Raw genomic sequence first — 17,830 nt, 5'->3', positions numbered from 1 at the left:
TTGCCTTTCTGGACCAAAAAAGGTGTGCTAGAAATCCACCCATTTTTGTCTTAAAAGAGGCAAGAACTTCCCCAGGAGAGGAGAAATCGGGTTTTCTGGACAACTGAAAGCTAAGCGTAATAACACACTTAGCGCGCCTCTGCATGGTCCTTGCAGACTGAATATGCCTATTCGCCCACCCACCCGCTTCGGAGACTCTCATTAGCAGTGGACGGGACAGGGTTTATTCAGGTCTTGCTGCGGAGGCAGACTTGCCCGTGCAGACCGCAGTCTTCAGCTGGGCGCGTCATTAGCCCCCAAAGCATCTGGCAACTCCTGTCTGAGGCTGAAGAGAGGGACTCGGGGCTCAGTGCTTAGACAACCTTGTCCAAAGCCTCAGATGGACACCCCCCAATCCCTGCAAAGGAGCATCCTGGTTACTAACTTTAAAGGATTGTGAGATGTTCCCCCAACCTCATGTCTCTGTCTATGGTTAGCTCAGAATTGAGAGTTCTTCAGTTAGAGCAGGGGAGGAGGGTGGACGAAGAGGCAGCAGCGTCAGCTTAGCTGGCGCTTGATAAAATTATAAAATATTTCCACTGGAAGGAGAGCCTTCATTAAAAACTAGGTAGGCCAAGTCTCCTGTTTTACAGACGAGGAAACTGAGGTCAGAACGGAGCAGATGTGTACAAGCTACGTTTCCATTGCAAGTCTGATGGTGCTTAGATTGAAAGTTGGATCTCTACTGAGCTCCTTGTTTTCCTCCAACATCCGTTGTGTGTGTGTGTGTGTGTGTGCACGCGCGCGTGTTTTCTGGAGACTTTCCCCATCCACACTCCCCACCCGCCATCCTCGCCTAGGCTGCCCTCAATCCCTCAGGGCATTTTAGGGTCCCAGTGCTGGGGCTGGGAGGTCAGTCTCCCGCCGAATCTGCTGCGGGACTCTCCTGGCGTTGTGTGGATCCCCGTCCCCTTCCCCCAATTCGCACTCCGCTAGGCCTTCGCCCCGCGCGTTTGTCAATGAACGTGGCGCCGCCGCCTGGGCCCCGCCCTCCATTCTCTCCCATTGCCCAGGTATCGGCTAATCAGGCGGAGCCCGCCGGTTGCTCAGCCAATGGGGTGGTGTCTCGGGTCAGAGCCGGCTGCCACTGCTCTGATTGGTTTGATGAAGCGTGATTGGCAGATTAGCCCCCGCCCCGCCCCCGCCCGGAGGGAGGCTGAGCCCCGGGCGGCGCTGTCCACACGCAGCGGGTCCTGAAAGCGGCTCCGGGGCGGCGCGGTGGCGCACTGTGCGCGCCGAGCAGGCGGAGGGATAGCGCCGAAGGCGGCGGTGGTGGCAGCAGCGCTGGCAGTCAAAACCGACAGAGGCTGCATCTCAGCACCGGCGGTCCCGGCGGCTTTGGTCTAGGGGACCTTTCGGTCTCTTCTCTGTCCCTCACTCTACGCCTGGGGTAGGCGCGGCGGCCGTCCCGGAAGAGGCAACTGAAAGACATTCGAACCAGATCACCCCCTGCCCCCCCGAGAGAAAGCGGCGGAAGCTCGAAGAGTTGGTGGGTGCGATACAAATACTCCGACGAGGAGGAGACTGACGCTGTTGTCCCCATTCGTGGTCCCGGAGATGAGAGAGCAGCGGGGCCCGCGGGAAGTTTGAAAGCGTTGGGTCCCAGGGTGTGAGGGCTGCAGGTTCCCGGGGACTCCGGAGTCTTGGCCCCAACGTCAGTGGCGTAAGCGTCTCAGAACCTGCCCGGACGCCAGCGCCGCCAGAGAGGAAGTTCTTTGCAACTTCGTCCGAGACGTCGGAGAGCCGAGAGGAGAAAAGCTGAAGCGGCACGTCCGAGCCCAGAGACTCAAAGCAGCAGAGAGAGAAAGGATCCGGTGGAGATAGAGGGATCGAGGAGAGACTCCAAAGGCAGCGAGGCCGCGGAACCAGTCTGGCCGCCCGCGGGCCTCGCTACCCCCCGAGTGAAGTCAAGGGCTGTGTGTCCCACAGGCCTCCTTAGAGCCGCTCCTACCGGCAGCCGGGCGGGGCGGCTCCAGGCAGTCCCAGAGGCGGGCCCCCTGAACTATGCCCCCGAAACTGCGGGTGCCTTAACCGCAGCTACCCCGGGCCGGGTGCGGAGCCGCCGCCTGAGCCAGCCCGGGAGGGAAGCCACCGGGAGTTGGGCGCACAGCTCCGGGCCGGACTGCACTAGCGCCGTTTCCCGCCTCTAGGCACAGCTCTCGGCGATCTCCGGCAGAGCGGCTCTGAGAGAGGCCCCGAAGCTTCAGCAGTGTTTTCTGAACCCAGCTCGCACAGTTCCCGGCCTGGCGGCGAGGCTCCGTAGCCTCGCTGGGCAGCCCCTTGGCGCCGGGAGGCGGCAGCGTGGGCCGGCCTGCAGTCTGGAGCGCCCCGATGGAAATACACTGTAAGCACGACCCGTTTGCATCCATGCATAGTAAGTAGGCGGCGAGCTCGCTTCTCTCACTCTCCCGCCGGGATGGGGTTGGTGGTTCCAGACCGCGGGGCAGGTACTAAGGATGGGAGGACCCAGGACTTCTCTGACCGCGCTGTCAAGTTTCCAAAGTGTAGGGCTCCCAGGCAGAGGATGTGGAGCAAAGCGCCTGGTCGACTCGGCCAGGAGCACCTAGCATCGGGAATCCCGCCTCCAGCAACGGTAGTGTACGCAGCCAGTTGCATCTTTTCCGGGGCTCTGGCAGCAACATCGCAGTGTGCCGGGAGAACCGGGACTCGGATCTGGAGAGAGCTTTGGGCCGGGCCAGTTGGAGGACATGAAGTTGTAGGGAGAGGTCAGTCTGAGTCTCGGCGCCCCACACCCTAAACCCGATGGCGCCTTTTTCACCCACAGGGCTGATCAAGACTGGGGCTTAGAGGGAAAGTGGGGCCCCAGCAGTGCCTCTGGGCTTATATGTCTGGAGGAAGAGGTTGCGAGCTAAGCGAGAACACCAGGTACAGAGCTCCAAAGCATTCTGGAGTTGAGGAGTGGGATTTGAAAAATCAACGAAGTAGCGGACCCTGAGCTGAGCTTCTGTTTAGAAGCCTCCAGTTCATACAGAGACCCTTAAAGACACTATCAAGTCCTTCTGTGCAGGATGCTTGCCTCATGATGGCTTCTCCCCTTTAAAACAAAAAGCAAAAAAAAAAAAGAAGAAGAAGCCAATTAGTCACCATTCAGGCGCCCTCGTCTTCTGAAAGACACCGCGTGTGTAGGAGACGGGGAAGGGTCATTTTGGGCTCAGGCGAGGCCATCCGGCTGCCTGACCCGTCGGGATCTGCAGTTCACCCATTAGCACAGCCTCCTGTGAGATGAGCGCTCCTCTCACGGTGAGTTAACGCCGGATTAGATTCGGAGATTTCGAGAAATTCCAAGTGGAACGAATCGTGTTTTCCTTCAGAGCTGCTGCGGAGCTGGGAGCAAGGCGCCAGGCTTCGGCAGCATTCAGCCGGGTGCCCAGCTCCGGACCCCACGGGCCGCAGGTCAGGGAGTTGCTTCCGCGCCGGGAGCCTTCAGACAGCGCAGGATCCTGCTTACCTAGCCTTAGGTCCCCTATTTAACAAAGGCAGCCGAGACCCGGCTGGAGAGAAGGCGAGCTTCCCGGGGTGAAGATGTCCGTTCCTGCCCCGGAGGCCGAATGCCTGGTAGGCAGGGAAATGCTGATCTAGGCTGTGGGGACTGGCTGCGGGCAAGTCAGTTTCTCTTTGTGTCCAATTTCCCGAGTCCGAGGTCATCCGCCAAAGCCGTGGGGAGATTTTCGAAGAGAAGCCGCTAGCTCGGATCCCAGCCTAAATGACTTCTCACCGTTTGGGGCCTATGCCAAAACGGTTTCCAGTCAGTGGTGACCCCAGCGCCCCCAGCAGCCGTCTCCTGTACAGACTTAGCCGGGCTCTGGGGAAGCTCTGATCTCTCAGACTGAGCCAGAAAAGCAAAGGAGTTTCTGTCAATACTCTGAGAGGTGACCAAGCCCTTAGCTCGGTCAAGGAGCGATTTGAGGACAAAATGGGGAGGGCTGCTCTTGCACTTCTATCCTTGCCTGAGGGAATCCACTCTTCCCTTCTGCACAGAGCCTGGCTGCCCAGAGGTTGTGCCCAGGCGCTCGGGCAAATAGCATCATGACCTGGTGGTCTCAAGGCCGTGCATGAGGGTGAAGAAGGTAGCTTCTTTCAGGTGTGAGTTAGCCAACCGCTAATGCCCCTCTCTATCCCTCCTCCTCCAGGCTCTCATCTGTCCCTTCCTTCTGAAGTGCTCCCTCCTCCCATTTTCAATTTTCCCTGCAGCACTGTGGGGGTTGGGCCCCTGCCCGCCTAGCTTCCAGATTTGTCTTCTCTGGAAGTGCCCTTGGTCGTGATATCCAAAGCTATTTGTTTCCATAATATAGGCTCCCCTTTGGAGCCCCAATTTTTTTTAGTTTGACTGAAGGGGTGTGTAGTAGATCCTGAGAGGTTGCCGGGTTAAGTAGGGGCTCAGACCGAGTCCCACCTACTTGTCTTTCTTCCTGGCCCTGGTCAGTTTCTTACCACCCCAACTCCTTTCCCCTCTCACCCACTGAAGCTGGGTGGCTTCCGTGGGTAGCTGGTATAGGGGGAGGGGCAGGCACTGCCAGGGTGTGGGCTTCTGAGTTTTCTTGTCCCTACCCCCATCTATGGTTACCAGTTACAAAGCACTTTTATAGCCAGTCTCCTAACCAACTGTCTTCTAAACTTTCAGCTACATCCATTTTACAGAGAATGATACTGAGGTCAGAGAGACGAAAGGACTGAGAGGAAATTCCCAGGGACAGTGCTGGAGGCAGTCTTTTGAGGATTCACGAAAGGGGAGAGAGGGACTCAGATTCCAGAGAGTAGGCAATGGCCACCTGGATGGCTACACAGAAGTGCAAGGCACTGTCTGTCTAATTTAACTATGTCTGTAGCCACCGCACTGCTGTCCATGTGTGCCAGCACCTATCAGTTTGAGAGTCAATAAGATTTTATTCCTGCCCTTTCCTGTGTTCCTGTTTGCATGTTTGTGTGTCCCCTTAATTATCCTCTCTGATATTAATAGGAGGAATTTCAATGACCCTGTGGATCCTGGAGTTCAGTCTACCGTTGAGTCAGCACAGACCCTTTCCCCAAGACCCTATGCCCAGACATGGTCATTGGGGGTGTGGACAGGGGGGACCCTGGTGGGTAGCATGTTCTTATCAGGGCCTGAGGAGCATCTGTGGAGGCCAGCCCCTTCCAGACCAGAGCCACAAAAGTCCCAAGGGCATCTGGTATTCATCCCTTCCCCCCTGCCCTCCCCTCCTCCAAACCCTGCTCTGTGTGCCCTGTGGGGGCAGGGCTGTGTGTCAGTTTCCTGGTCTTTGCCTTGATTTATTGCATCTGTCTCTGTGTCAGTTGGTGTCTCTCTGAAAATTCTACTCGGTCCTGAAAAATGTAGCTGAGTCCGTGTCTCCCCCCAGCACCTCCCACATGATGAACCCTCACTGTACTCCAGTCCTTTGGAAGTAGAGGCTGGGACTTGGCTTCTCTGAGGAAGTGCAGGGCGGGAGCTGGGTTCCCAGAAAACAAAGGTCCCCCCTCCACAGATTTTCTTTTTCTTCCAAATACCCCCTTGTTGGGCTTCCTCCATTTTTCTCTTCTCTCATCTTGCCTCCCACTGAATACACTACATTCACCTTCCCCTGACCCCCTCTTTGCCCCATTCTGGCCAATCCATCCCCTTTTCTCCCGCTCCTCATTTCTAACCTGAGCTTCCCTTCCAGGCACTCTCCTTGCTGTCTCATCTCATTGAGTCTCTGCTCTTTGTACACTTGCCCTCACACCACTTTTTCTGGTTTCTTTCTCCATCCTCTTGCCTCCCTTCTCTCGGGTTTCTGGTTTTGCTTCTTTCCAATCTTGGGGTAAGTGAGAGACATTGCCTTCTCAGATGACACTTTTAGTTTACCAACCCACCCCCCTTGACATGTTCTCTCAGAGGCAGAGAAGGCCAAGAGTCTTTGGGAGCCTTTCCAGGAAGTTGAGGGATGTAGGTGGTCCCCAGGTCATCCTGGGTCTGGTGTCAGCTGTGGATACAAGGATCAGACTCTACAAGAGCATTGGTAGCCTGGCTTTTGTGGTCAAAACTAGAGGGTGTGGGGACTTGCTGTCACCTAGAGTGTCTCACCCTTGGGTTTTTCCCCATAATACAAATGGTCTCCAAAGATCACAAATGTATTGCAGGACTGTTTTTGGAATTTAAATCCTCCAAAGATTGCTACTGTGTTTTGAGCAGAAAATTTAAATTGCCAGTAGTATAGGGAACAAGCCATTGCAGATGATCCCGGTGCCTGGACTAATAGATTGTCTCAAAAGTGTGTGAGGTGCTTTTAGCTTTCTTCTTGTCCTCTCAGTTTTTAATTTACTTGCTTCTTAAATCCAACCTGTTATTGAAAGATCCATACAACCCTGTTTTATTAGGTGCTCCCAACCCCAGAACAAAGCTTTCTTAAGACCCTTGACCAAGGGTGGCTGTAGTCTTTCTGTTTTAGGTGAACTATGCAGTTGTGTTCCTAACTGTAAAATTCTGTTCAGGATGGTTTTCCTTTTTCTTATGTCTGGAGTGTTTTAGAACAATCTAAACTGATTAAAGCTCGTTTTGAAAATCAGAGAGAAATTCAGCTTAGAACTCAACTTAGGTACTGTTATCTATAAAAATATTTTCCTCCCGTGAAATCAGCCTGAGTTTGAAAATTTGGGGAAATATTCAATTTGAACTCTCATGGGAAAATTCAGTGAATAACTTTGGCAGTTTTTAGGAAATAGGTTATGTTATGGGTAGTTTTCTCCTCTATTTCAGATATTGTTCATGAACCTGGATAGTAGTTCAGTGCTGGGGAATAGCTGAGATGAGGTGGCTATTTTATGTTTTAGAGTTGGAGTATATTTGTGTGTGTGTGTGTGTGTGTGTGTGACCTCTGAGATGCCCTGGCTTCCCTGGTACAACCCAGTCCCTGCAAAGTCCCAGGTTAGGAGAAGATTTCCTCTTCCTTGGTCTCTGAGCTGTCAGCAGCATTGGAAATTCTTGGACTTGGCTTCTGGCTTTTGACAGTCCTCAATGATGTCAGTTAGTGGCTAATTAACAGCTACAAGGTCGATGATGTTGTTACATTGGATCACTCTGTGTTTACTGGTTTGGCTCTTCATTTACTTGGATCTCTGTTTCCATCCAGATGAACCTTGATGTTTTTACAAGAATGGAGCTTATTGGGTGGAGGAGATACTTTCCCAGACTCTTTTTACTTAAAGTCCATCCCAGAACCCTTGTACAAGCTGGGACTCAGAAGCCTTCTCCGGCTTCTTTATTTTCCCTGAACCAACATAAAGCTGTTTGTCACTTGCAAAACACTCCAAAAATTCCAGGGAAACTCATTTATAACAAATTCTGATACAGTAGAGTGAAATGTGATCCTTTGACCTATTTCTTTTGTGTGCTCTGAGAGGGTACAGTGGTCAAGTCTGCATGTCAGCCTCACTTTTTAAATTTTTTTGCCATCTTAATTGAGGTATGAGCCTCACCTTCTTAAAGAAAGGATTTTTATCAAGACAGTGGTTTGGTTTTGTCTCGGCAATCTGCAGATACTATTAAAAAAAATTTTTTTTTTAAAATCCTTAGCTCCTGAATCAGATTGCTGATTTAAAAAACATTCCCCTGTCCCCGAGATCTAGGTTTATTAAAATAATCCTTTTTACTTTTAGAGATATCTGTTAAAAGGGAAAGAGTTTCATTAAAAAAAAAAATCTCTTTACATTTTTTGTATTTTTAAATGTATTTTCTCCCTAGGATCTATCTTAGATCTCAGCATTGTGTGTATAATAAGTTCCATCCCAAGTACAGATTGAGGTCTTCATATATTCCATTGTTTAAAAAAAAATTACAAAGAAAATGCTATCAACTAAACGAAATATAGTATGAGGATGCTTACCATCAATAACCCAATTGACTGGCTGAAGAAGGACAAAGGGTAAGGTTAATTTCAAAAAGCAATCTGAGGTGTTCATGTAGCCTGTGCGATCAGACCCCAGGCTCAAGATAGCCAGCCCGCTGCCATTTCTGATCAGAGGGAGTATGGGTCCTCAAAGCGGCACTTCTTTTCCTGAGTGACTGGTTCTAACCACCCTTTCCCTTGCCTTTTATTTCTGATCTGTTTCAGGACATGGAGGAGTGAATCAGCTTGGGGGGGTATTTGTGAATGGACGGCCACTCCCGGATGTAGTCCGCCAAAGGATAGTGGAACTTGCTCATCAAGGCGTCAGGCCCTGTGACATCTCCAGGCAGCTTCGAGTCAGCCATGGTTGTGTCAGCAAAATTCTTGGCAGGTAAAGGCAGTTCAGGCTTCCCTTGATTTTTTAAGTAATAACCTAAAACACGACCCAGCAGCTGTCCAATGTGTTAGTGTCATAGCGAGAATCATGGTGGCACTTCTTCTACATGCACAGTACTTTGGACTTTGCAAAGCCCTTTTGAGGCCATTCAATTCAAAGTAACCCCAGGAAACCTTTGTTGCAGAATGGGATGTCTGATTTAGAAGGGGTAACATGTTTTCTGAAAGCCTGGTGAATTATTCCTAAGAACCCAAGAATAAGAGGTTCTTGGGAATTCCCCTATCTATATTTGGTGCCTGCGCAGGGCTGGATGGAAAATCCACAAGTTACAAAATCACATAACCAGACTTCAATGTTTCATTTTAATGTTTTCAAAAAGCACATTCCATTTTTAAAAGTCAGCTGTCATTTTCAGTTCTGGGTTATCATCTAGCTTATTATTTTGGGCTGCAGTGTTTTCCTTCTATATGTTTTGTTTCCTTCGTAGTGACAGGCTTCCTAAATATATATGAAATTAGAGAGGAAACAAACAAACACCAACTCTCAAATTAGACAGTTGAAAGTTGCCACTTGGCTCTGCAATTTGCTGCAAGAAAAATACCAACAATGCCAATTCTCCCAAAGGGCTCTGTGTAGCCTCTTAACACACCTGTTTATTTTCTTGGGTGAGATGGTCCAAGAAAGCTTGTTTTGAGATGAGGAGACAAATTGTAGAGGGCAAAATGAGTGACTCAGATGCTTCCAGCCAATCAGCACTCAGGCTGGGAAGAGGCCTTAAGAACTCTGAGACCATCTGCATCTTGCTGCACCCCCAAACCAAAGCTGCAAGTATGTTTCCAGGCAAGTGAAGTTGTTATAGGTCTGCTCTGGCAGCCAGGAACATTCTTGGATTTAGCTGTCAGTACTTTCTCAAGATTTCTCTTGCAGGTCAGAAAACAGCCTTTGGCCTGTAGCTTGTGCTATAGTTTGAGAACAGATGGCTGAGTGGAAAATAAATATTTTGAAGTATGTCAGTGCCATTGTGACTTTCTGCTTACTCTTTCCCTCCTGCTGGAATTTAAGACATTCTCTCGGATGGAGGGAATAACAGTTTTTAAATTTGAGAAGACTTGCTGGAGGCCAAGCGAAGTTTCAGGGCCAGGGGTCTGGCAGCACCTTTAGAGACCATATGCCCCTATTTATTCCTCATGCTCCCAACCATACCAGTTCATCCCAGCCATGGAGGCTGTGCGCTTCTCTCTCGTTTAGCCCTCAGCGGCCAACAAGCCTCAGCCTGAGTTCAAGGAGGAGGAGGACACCAGCATGGTATTCTTGTTGGAGAGTGATTTTAGGGAACAGGATGAGAATGAAAATGGAAAGAAAAAAAAAACTAGAGGAGAGGGAGATAGAGAAAAGAGACAGAAAAGAAACGGATTGATTCAAAAAAGAGAGAAGCAGAAAGAGAAATAAAGACAAGATAGAGAAAGGAGAACAATATCTCAGATCATTTCAGCATCAGACTTGGAGGGCCGAGGGATCTTCGATGCCTTCCTGGGAAGCCTTCTCATCGTATGGAGGTGGAGAGAGAGAGGAAGGAGGCCCTTCCTTTGTTTTTGCTGAGATGTCTTTGCTGAGCCGACATTTTGCTTGCTATTTGGAATCTTCTCAGAGCAAGATGCTGAGCCCTTCTCCGAGGGGACATCCAGATGCTGGGTCCTCATGTTCTGGTGCCCAGGAGCCCTCCACATCTTCCGTGGGGGACTGAAGGACACAGGGACCCTCCCAGGCCCAGTCGGCAGCCTCCCGTGGCCCGGAATAGATTTGTCACTAGGTAGAGTGGCACTCGGAAGTTATGCGCCGCTCCGGTGCCTGGCCGTTTAAGTTGTCAACAATAAATTGGAATTTCATAGCTCATTATTTTCATAACTAAGAACCACAGTGGACAAAATGTCACTCTAATTAGAACTGCCTTTTAAGAAACAAGTTCAGCCCTAAAACAGTGTGACTGGGAATTTCTGAACTGGGCTTGTTCCATCTACTGATTTTTTTTTTAAATTTTCGGTCACTGAAGAATTTGATGGGCACACACGGGGTGACAGATTGTGGAGAACGTGTAGTGTGTGGTGGCTGTGGTTTTCAGAGGCTGCGTGGCGAGGCAGGCAGGGTCCCTGGGGCAGTCCAAGTCATCTCAGGAAGGTGGCGGTCTGCCAGGAGTGTGGCATTCAGTCCACAGAGCTCAAGGCTCCGGAGGGGCTCGAGAGGGAGAGCCCAGTGGCATGTGAGACCCATTTAAATCCATCCAGAAAGCTGGGCTGTTGTCTTCTTTCACTGAAGCCTGGCTGGGAGATTCATGCTATTTGGAATTGGGTGGTATGTTACATAGTAATAAACACTCAGAGGATTTTAATCCACAACACATGCTCTTTCTGTTTTGCAAAGCTTTTTCTTAACCACTCTGCATTTGTCTTCATGACAGCACTGCAAGGCAGGCCAGGCAAACATCCTCCCCTTATTATACAGATGGGATAACTGAGGTCCAGAGAAGCTAAGTGAGTTGATCGGGCTCACACAGTGAATTAGTATGCGAGTCACTGACTGGCATCTACACCTCTTTACTCTCAAACTAATGCTCCTTGCACCAAACCACACTGTGGGTTAGTGGCTATTGTTCATCTTGTTGCGTGTAAGTCCTGCATGGCTGTTTTGCTAGGGTGAAAGAGTGGTTATTGAGATGAAAGGGTAGTCAGAATCCTCACTTGACACAGTTGCCAGCTGGGGTTTTCTGGAGTGTCAGAGCTCCTCTAAGTGCCTGGACTATGTGTCACACAAAAGGGAGACAGAGCCCTCCCGTGTCAGGACCATAGACTTGTACGGTTGGCAGTGCTCAAATGGGACAGAGAGAGAGTCCTGGGCACCGCCACCCCCAGCCACGCAAGCAGGGTGAGTACTGGGAGTGGTGAGGACTTCATCCTGCCACCCTCTCAGAGTTTCTGCATGAATTTTGCAGTCCCATTGAACTAACATATTTTGAGCACAGGGTGTTCTATGTGTCTGAACCCCCATCCCAAGACAGTGCCTGTCCTAACAGACCCTCTGTGACTATTGATTGAGTGAATAAGTGACAAGATGTACACGAAAATGCCTGGTAACCAGTAGAGCTGTCTGTAATTTCAAGGGATCTTTATTATTAGTACTAGTGTCAATTAATTTTTATAACTAAAGCAGCAGCTTGTTCTAGTGGCTTCAGAGTCAGGTTTGAAAGCCTGGGACTGTTTCTAAGTTCCAAAAGGTGGTTGGGAAAGGATTTAATCTTCTGATCTTCTGGTTTTTCCCTTTGATTACATTAAAATCTTGCTGGCCTCTCAGGATTGGTGTGAGAATCAAGATAATTTGAGGAAGACTGTAAACTTTAAGGCACTGCGCCTAAATAATGAGAGGCTGTGTTGTAGTAACAGATAATTTTCTGTAGTAAAATTGAAAGGATCTTCTGAATCTGCCAAGATTGCCATGTGCTTTGATTTAGATACTTTTTAGATTTCTGGCAAAAAAAAGTATTTTCTTGGGTATTTCTAAAAACCTGTTTGTGACTAATAGCAGACTTTTAGCAATTATAGAAAGAGGGAGCACAGATTGAGTTTTGCTTTATGGTCCACAAATTTGTACATGACAATCTTCTCAATGAAAAATAAAATGTGTGCATCCATATCACTGTTCCCAAATTGTTTCTTCTGTTTGTAGAATATTCACTAACTTGGCCCTAACCAGACTTACCCAAGCTGAGAATTTCAGCATCTCTTTCAATGTAAAACAGTCGTTGTCCTGGGTTATCTTTCCTACCCATCTTAGTCCTACCTTTGCTTACCTATTGTAAACTCTTGTTAGGTTTAAATTTTTCCAGTCATCTCTAAAATGTCTTTTTTATTAAAAAATTTTTTTCCAACTACAAGATTATCTCCTTTTCAAGAGGAAGTCAAAAATTCCTCTGTAAATGTTGAGAGAGACATCCAGTGAAGGCTCAGATTCAGAAAAGGAATCAAGTAATTTTTTTTCCCCCTGAAATGATCTTTCATGGCACTCTTCTCCCTGGTTTCGGTTTTACTGTAAAACCCTGACATCCTATTTGCGTTAACGAGGAAGAGCTGATAGCATGGAAATGTCCTTAGAAACAGCGATTTACCTCAGAGGAGGTCCCTGGAAGAGCTGCAGTGACTTGTGGTTGGTTGGTGTTTTTTTTTTTTTTTTTTTTGATTGCTTGCGTTTTGACTTATGTGTAACTCATATTGCCAGTTAATTCTGGAATCTGACATTCTTTTAAATTTTATGCCAGGGTTATTGTTTTTCTGTTATGGAAAACGAAGTTAAGCAGGTGAGTTTGCTAGGGGATGGGAGAGCTGATGAATGAAAGGCACAAGGCAACTTTCTGGGGAAATTTTGGCTCAGAAGGCTGGGCCACAGTCCTGGTTTGGCCCTGGGTCTTGAGTGACCCTGGGCAAGCCGTGTAACCTCTATGGGTCTGTTTTATGTCTGTAGATGGAGACCTGTTTGTGTAATCATTCAAGCATTCAGTCATTCAAAACTGAGTGTTGTACTTTAGAAATTCAAAATTACGTGTTTTAGAAGTGTTGTGGGGATCAAATGGGAAAGCCAACTGGAAAGTTTTCTGTGAACTATCAAATGGTAGATAAATGTGACAATTAATTAATTAAGGCTGAGCATTCTGACTAGTGCTATCCAATGGAAATTTAATGTAAGCTATGTAGAAGGTTTAAACTGTTCTAGTAGTACATTAGAAAAGTAAAAAGTAACAGGTACAATCACTTTTAATTGTATACTTTATTTAATCCAATATATTAAAAAGATGATCATTTCAACATATAACCAATGGAAAACGCATTACTGAGATTTTGACTTTATTTTTGTACTAATTTTTGAAAACCTGATATGTATTTGATGCTTAGAGCACATGTCAATTCAAACAGATCACCTTCCAAACGCTCAAAAGCCACATACACGGCTAGTGGCTACATACCAGACAGCACAGATCTGGGCATTTCCTGGACAGAGTAGTCCATTATTTTGTTACCAATGTCCATTTTTCTGGTTTCTCATGGCTAAGCCCCTTTCTCCTTGGGTTGTAGGTATTATGAGACAGGGAGCATCAAGCCTGGGGTAATTGGAGGATCCAAACCAAAGGTCGCCACACCCAAAGTAGTGGAAAAAATCGCTGAGTATAAACGCCAAAATCCCACCATGTTTGCCTGGGAGATCAGGGACCGGCTGCTGGCGGAACGGGTGTGTGACAATGACACAGTGCCCAGCGTCAGTTCCATCAACAGGTGAGTGGGTGGTGCCTTTGGGAAGCTGAGGATCTGGGTGGGGTGGGAATGCTGGTGGCTATGTACATGCCTTTCCTGAAGATCTAGTCTCTCCTTTCACCAAGTCCCCATAGGGATTATCGGTCAGGAGGGATGTGCACAGGGCTGGGTGGGTCTCTCTATCACTCTTCTCTCCAAAGTAGGCAGAAGTCCTAAGCCCAGGGAGAGGAGGCTATGCCAGCACCGGCTGCTGCAAATTTTTCTGACTCCGGCGTCATTTCCATCACTTCCTCCACTACCTGTCTCTGCGTGCGGAGCACTCAACAATGAATTGTCCTGTTAGGTCTTCACAAATATCGCTTCCTTGCAAGCCAGTCCCCAAGGTTAGCACTGGCCCACCTCAGAGCTTCCCAGGAGGAAAATCTTTGCCTCCAGTTTGGGCAGAGGTTGAGACACTGAGTGGGGGAACAGAGCCTGGACTTGCAGTTGGGAGATTTTAGCTCCTTTCAGATTTGTCAGGCCTGCCACAAACTCAGAGTGTGACCTTGACAAGGCTCTTCCTCTCTCTGAAAGCCCAGGATCTGGTGGTACTGGTATGGGCCTGTGATTTCCAAGAGTGACATCCAGGATGCTAAGATGCTGTGCATTAGTGGGTTGCTCTCTCCTCAGTTGCCCTGAATCTCACCCTTGGACAGAAAGAACCAGAGAGATACCTTAAGTACCAGGCAGAGGATCTTCTTGGGAGAGCTCTCTTTTATCCAGTCTGGTCCAGAATACATCCAACGGAGCTTTCAGAACTGAATTCCTGAAAGAACGTTTTCTATTGTAGGAGGTGTGGTCTCAAGTCCATTGAAACCCGTAGAGTCAAGGATGTGGTTGTGAGATGACAGAAATGATGGTTCTCTAAACCCCACAAAGAAAAGCGAAGCCAGCAGACTGAAAACAGTTCCCATTTCTCCAAGGTCATGCCCTGCTCTTGTCAGTGCAGAGCCTGCCTGGGCACAGGGGACCCCTGCAGCAAAACGAGGTGGTCAAACCAGACTGTTTCTAAGATCCCCTCTGGTACTGACAGTTGTTGCTTCTATGATGACTCAAACGCACAGAATCGCCGTGTGAGTGTCCATGTTGGTATTTAGAGTCCTGCTATCTCAGAAACCATTAGTCTGATTTTTTTCTCTCAGCAAACCTTTTCTTTGGCTCTGACATACCACAATGTGCTATGAAGAATGAGGGGAATCAGACATATGATCTATCTCTTAGTTTCTGTTCTAGAGGGGCCCTTGTCCAGGGAGGGGTTCTAGCTTTCACTGAGGGGTCTGGACAGCTTGACAATAGGCACAAAATCCCTGGAGAGGTAGCAGTTATTGTGGTGGGTTTGCCGTGCCATATGGTGCTAAGTGGCTTCAGTCATTGTCCAACTTTTTGGGACCCTATGGATGGACTGTGGCCTGCCAGGATCCTCTGTCCTTGGAATTCTCCAGACAAGAATACTGGAGTAGGTTTTTAGGGGGCATGTGGGGGAATAATTCCAGTTCTTTCTGGATTATGAGGGGGTCTGTATGCTTTTGAAGTCCCCTACTTCCAGCTCTTTGAAAGTTTTCCATGACACAAGACAACGTGACTTTTCCCCCTTACCTGTGTCTCCAAAAACCTTAATGTGGAGTGAGGCATGAGCTGCTCAGAGCGGTAAAGGAGCAGAGCAGTTTCCATAAAACTGGTGGTCAGGCTCTGGGGACCCAGAGACTTTTCAATCTAGGTTACACAGGTGGTTTCAAAGATAACTCAGGTGGCTCGTGGAGGTCATAAACTCTAGTGCCGACGTGGAGCCAGGCAGGTGGTGCTGTGGGGGAAGTGGCTCAGGTATAAGGCAGCCAGGAAGGCTGGGTCTGTGCAAACTAGGAACACGGGCTATATTGAAGGGGCAGTTGTCTCTTGGCTCCAACTGAAAGTCACTGGGCACGTGGGCCCAGTAGTAGACCGATTTTTTCCGTTCTTAAAGAGAATCCAGAAGCTAGCACTTGTTTGTGTATGTATGTGTGTGTTTGTGTATATGAAATCTCTATACCTTTAAACAGTGGCAACTAATGCCAATGAGAAAATGTCTTTGTGGGGCAAGCATAAATCATTTGCTGGCCCCTAGCTTCTGTCTTCTGTCATACTAGGAGGAAAACTGTTTTTTGAATGTCCTTTAGAAAAATAAAACTAGCACATCAAACCAGTGATAGTGAACTTTACAAACTACCTCTCCCCAGTTATGGTAAAGAACTAATATTCCCTTATAAAATAAGTTTATTTAAATTAAAAATGTACGTTATTTGAAAGAAGCATATGAAGCAAACTGAGCACAGTGATTACAGATGTGATGAAGGTTGTAAAGGGGGTACTTGAAGGAGTGTCCAGGGAAATCACAGCTCAGCTGGTGCTTTGTATCCCAAGTGGTGCTGTGGTGGGGGTGGTCAGGCTGCTAGTTTCGGGGCCATGGCTAGCCTCAGGGCTGCCTGTGGTGTCCCAGCCCACATGGTGGCCCAGTGGCCCCACTGGCTGTGCCTCTAAGGGGCTTCCACATCTGTGATCTCCGACAACCTCAAGGCTTAACTCTCCTGTGACAAGGATAGAAACGAAGGCCCAGTATCTATTCACAGTGCACAGGAGCTCGATGTGGGGGTGAAGCCCAGGCCCCCTGATGGGAAAAGGAGGGCTGTTTCTTTCTCCACTCCCGGGAAGGACTCTGCCAGCACAGAACTGAGAACTGAGGAACTGTGAGGAGAGAGACAAGGAGAAGCAGTCATCCCCACTGCCTTCCCACCTTCCCCAGCCTCGCAGCCGGGATGCTTTGCTGCCTGTCTGTAGGCTTCCTCTGTGATCTATAGCCTTTTCCTGTGCTTCTTTCTGGGGCTCCTCCTGGGAGCACTCTGGCTCCTCACCACATTCTTCAATGAGAGCTCTTTGGTGTCTTTCGCAACAGACCGTGCAATGCAAATAAACTAAGGCCGGCAGGTGGGGCGGTGGCAGTCTTGTGTCTTGTGTGACTGCTTTCCCCCTGCCCACACCTCCACAAAGCCTGAGCCATCCCAGTACACAGTTTTATTTTCCATCTAAAGATCCCACTGCATTCTAACATGCAGCTTTTAAGTAACTGTCTTGCAAATGTTGTGTAAGAGGTCTGGAGCTCCCTCTTCCAGCCTCTGCTTCTCTGGGAGGCAATGTCTCACTGCTCCACTACTTCAGACAGCTAGGGAGGGAGCGGGTGGCTGGATCTGTAGCTATTCTGGTGGCCACAGTGCCTTCTCCCCTTCACCCTGCCCCCCGCAGAAGTGTGCGAATTCCTGCTGCCTTCTGGGGATCCTGCCTGGGAAGCTATGACTGACTGGGGTGAAGCAACACTGAACCAGTTCTGCTGGGGTTGTGGGAGATTTCCTGGGACACAAACCATCATGTTTATGTGACTTCTTAAGGACACATACATGCTGGGATGCTTACAACCTGCAGGAAGGAAGGATGCTTGGAATTCAACCTGAGACAGTTGGAGGTGACTCTGCTAGAATGAGCCCAGTGCCGGGGGTGAGGGGACGGATGGAGTCTTCCTTCTTTCTTTGTTCCAGTCCCATGGCTCTAAAGTGAGTGGCACTCCCAGCTTAGAGGGGCAGCCCTATTTAGCTCCAACTGTGGTTGTCCTGTGAGAATGTGGGGCCAGTATTCTGGGTGTTCTGATTTTTCAAGAGAAGCTAGAAATTTATGTATTTCATGTAAAGCTCCCAACTTACCAATATTGACAACTAATTCAAATGAAAATAAATGTACTCTGCAGGCCAAATGCACCTAGTCCAGCGATGGGTGTGGCCTGGGGATGACCCTTTATAAACTCTGTTCTTCAGCCTAACTTGGGCAGCAAGCCTTCAGGGATCGTTCATCCCTTCCGTCTTTCTTCATGTCAGTTGCAGATCTGCCTGTCACCTGTGGGGTCTCTGCAGCTTGGCTGCTGTCTTGCAGCTTGGACCCTTGGTTTTTGCATTCTTAGTACAGCTGATACCCACTCCAGTGTTCTTGCCTGGAGAATCCCAGGGACGGGGGAACCTGGTGGGCTGCTGTCTGTGGGATCGCACAGAGTCAGACACGACTGAAGCGACTTAGCAGCAGCAGTACAGCTGATGGCCCAAGATTCTTTCTGCACCTATGGCACCAATGGCGGTTTGATCAGTGCAGTAAATATGGGTATT

At 48.8% G+C, this 17,830-nt stretch overlaps 1 protein-coding gene across 4 annotated transcripts in view; it reads left to right on the top strand.

Moving 5' to 3' along the window:
- PAX5 (paired box 5) overlaps positions 1–17,830 on the top strand; it is a 187,323-nt gene that overhangs the window by 5,260 nt on the left and 164,233 nt on the right. For 2 of the 4 annotated variants that reach the window (XM_088837981.1, XM_088837978.1), the window contains exons 2-3: positions 8,148–8,313; positions 13,437–13,634. In XM_088837981.1, the coding sequence (XP_088694107.1) occupies positions 8,148–8,313; positions 13,437–13,634 (364 nt within the window). Of the gene's footprint in view, positions 1–1,240; positions 2,414–8,147; positions 8,314–13,436; positions 13,635–17,830 lie in introns of those variants that run through there. The other 2 variants (XM_088837979.1, XM_088837980.1) reach the window with 2 other exon arrangements.

The sequence above is a fragment of the Moschus berezovskii genome, chromosome 7 (assembly GCF_049115385.1).
Source record: "Moschus berezovskii isolate FMDL1 chromosome 7, NW_MosBer_1.0, whole genome shotgun sequence".
NCBI lineage: Eukaryota > Metazoa > Chordata > Mammalia > Artiodactyla > Moschidae > Moschus > Moschus berezovskii.
Note: the sequence above shows the minus strand (reverse complement) of the source record. Positions and strands in the feature narration are given on the sequence as shown.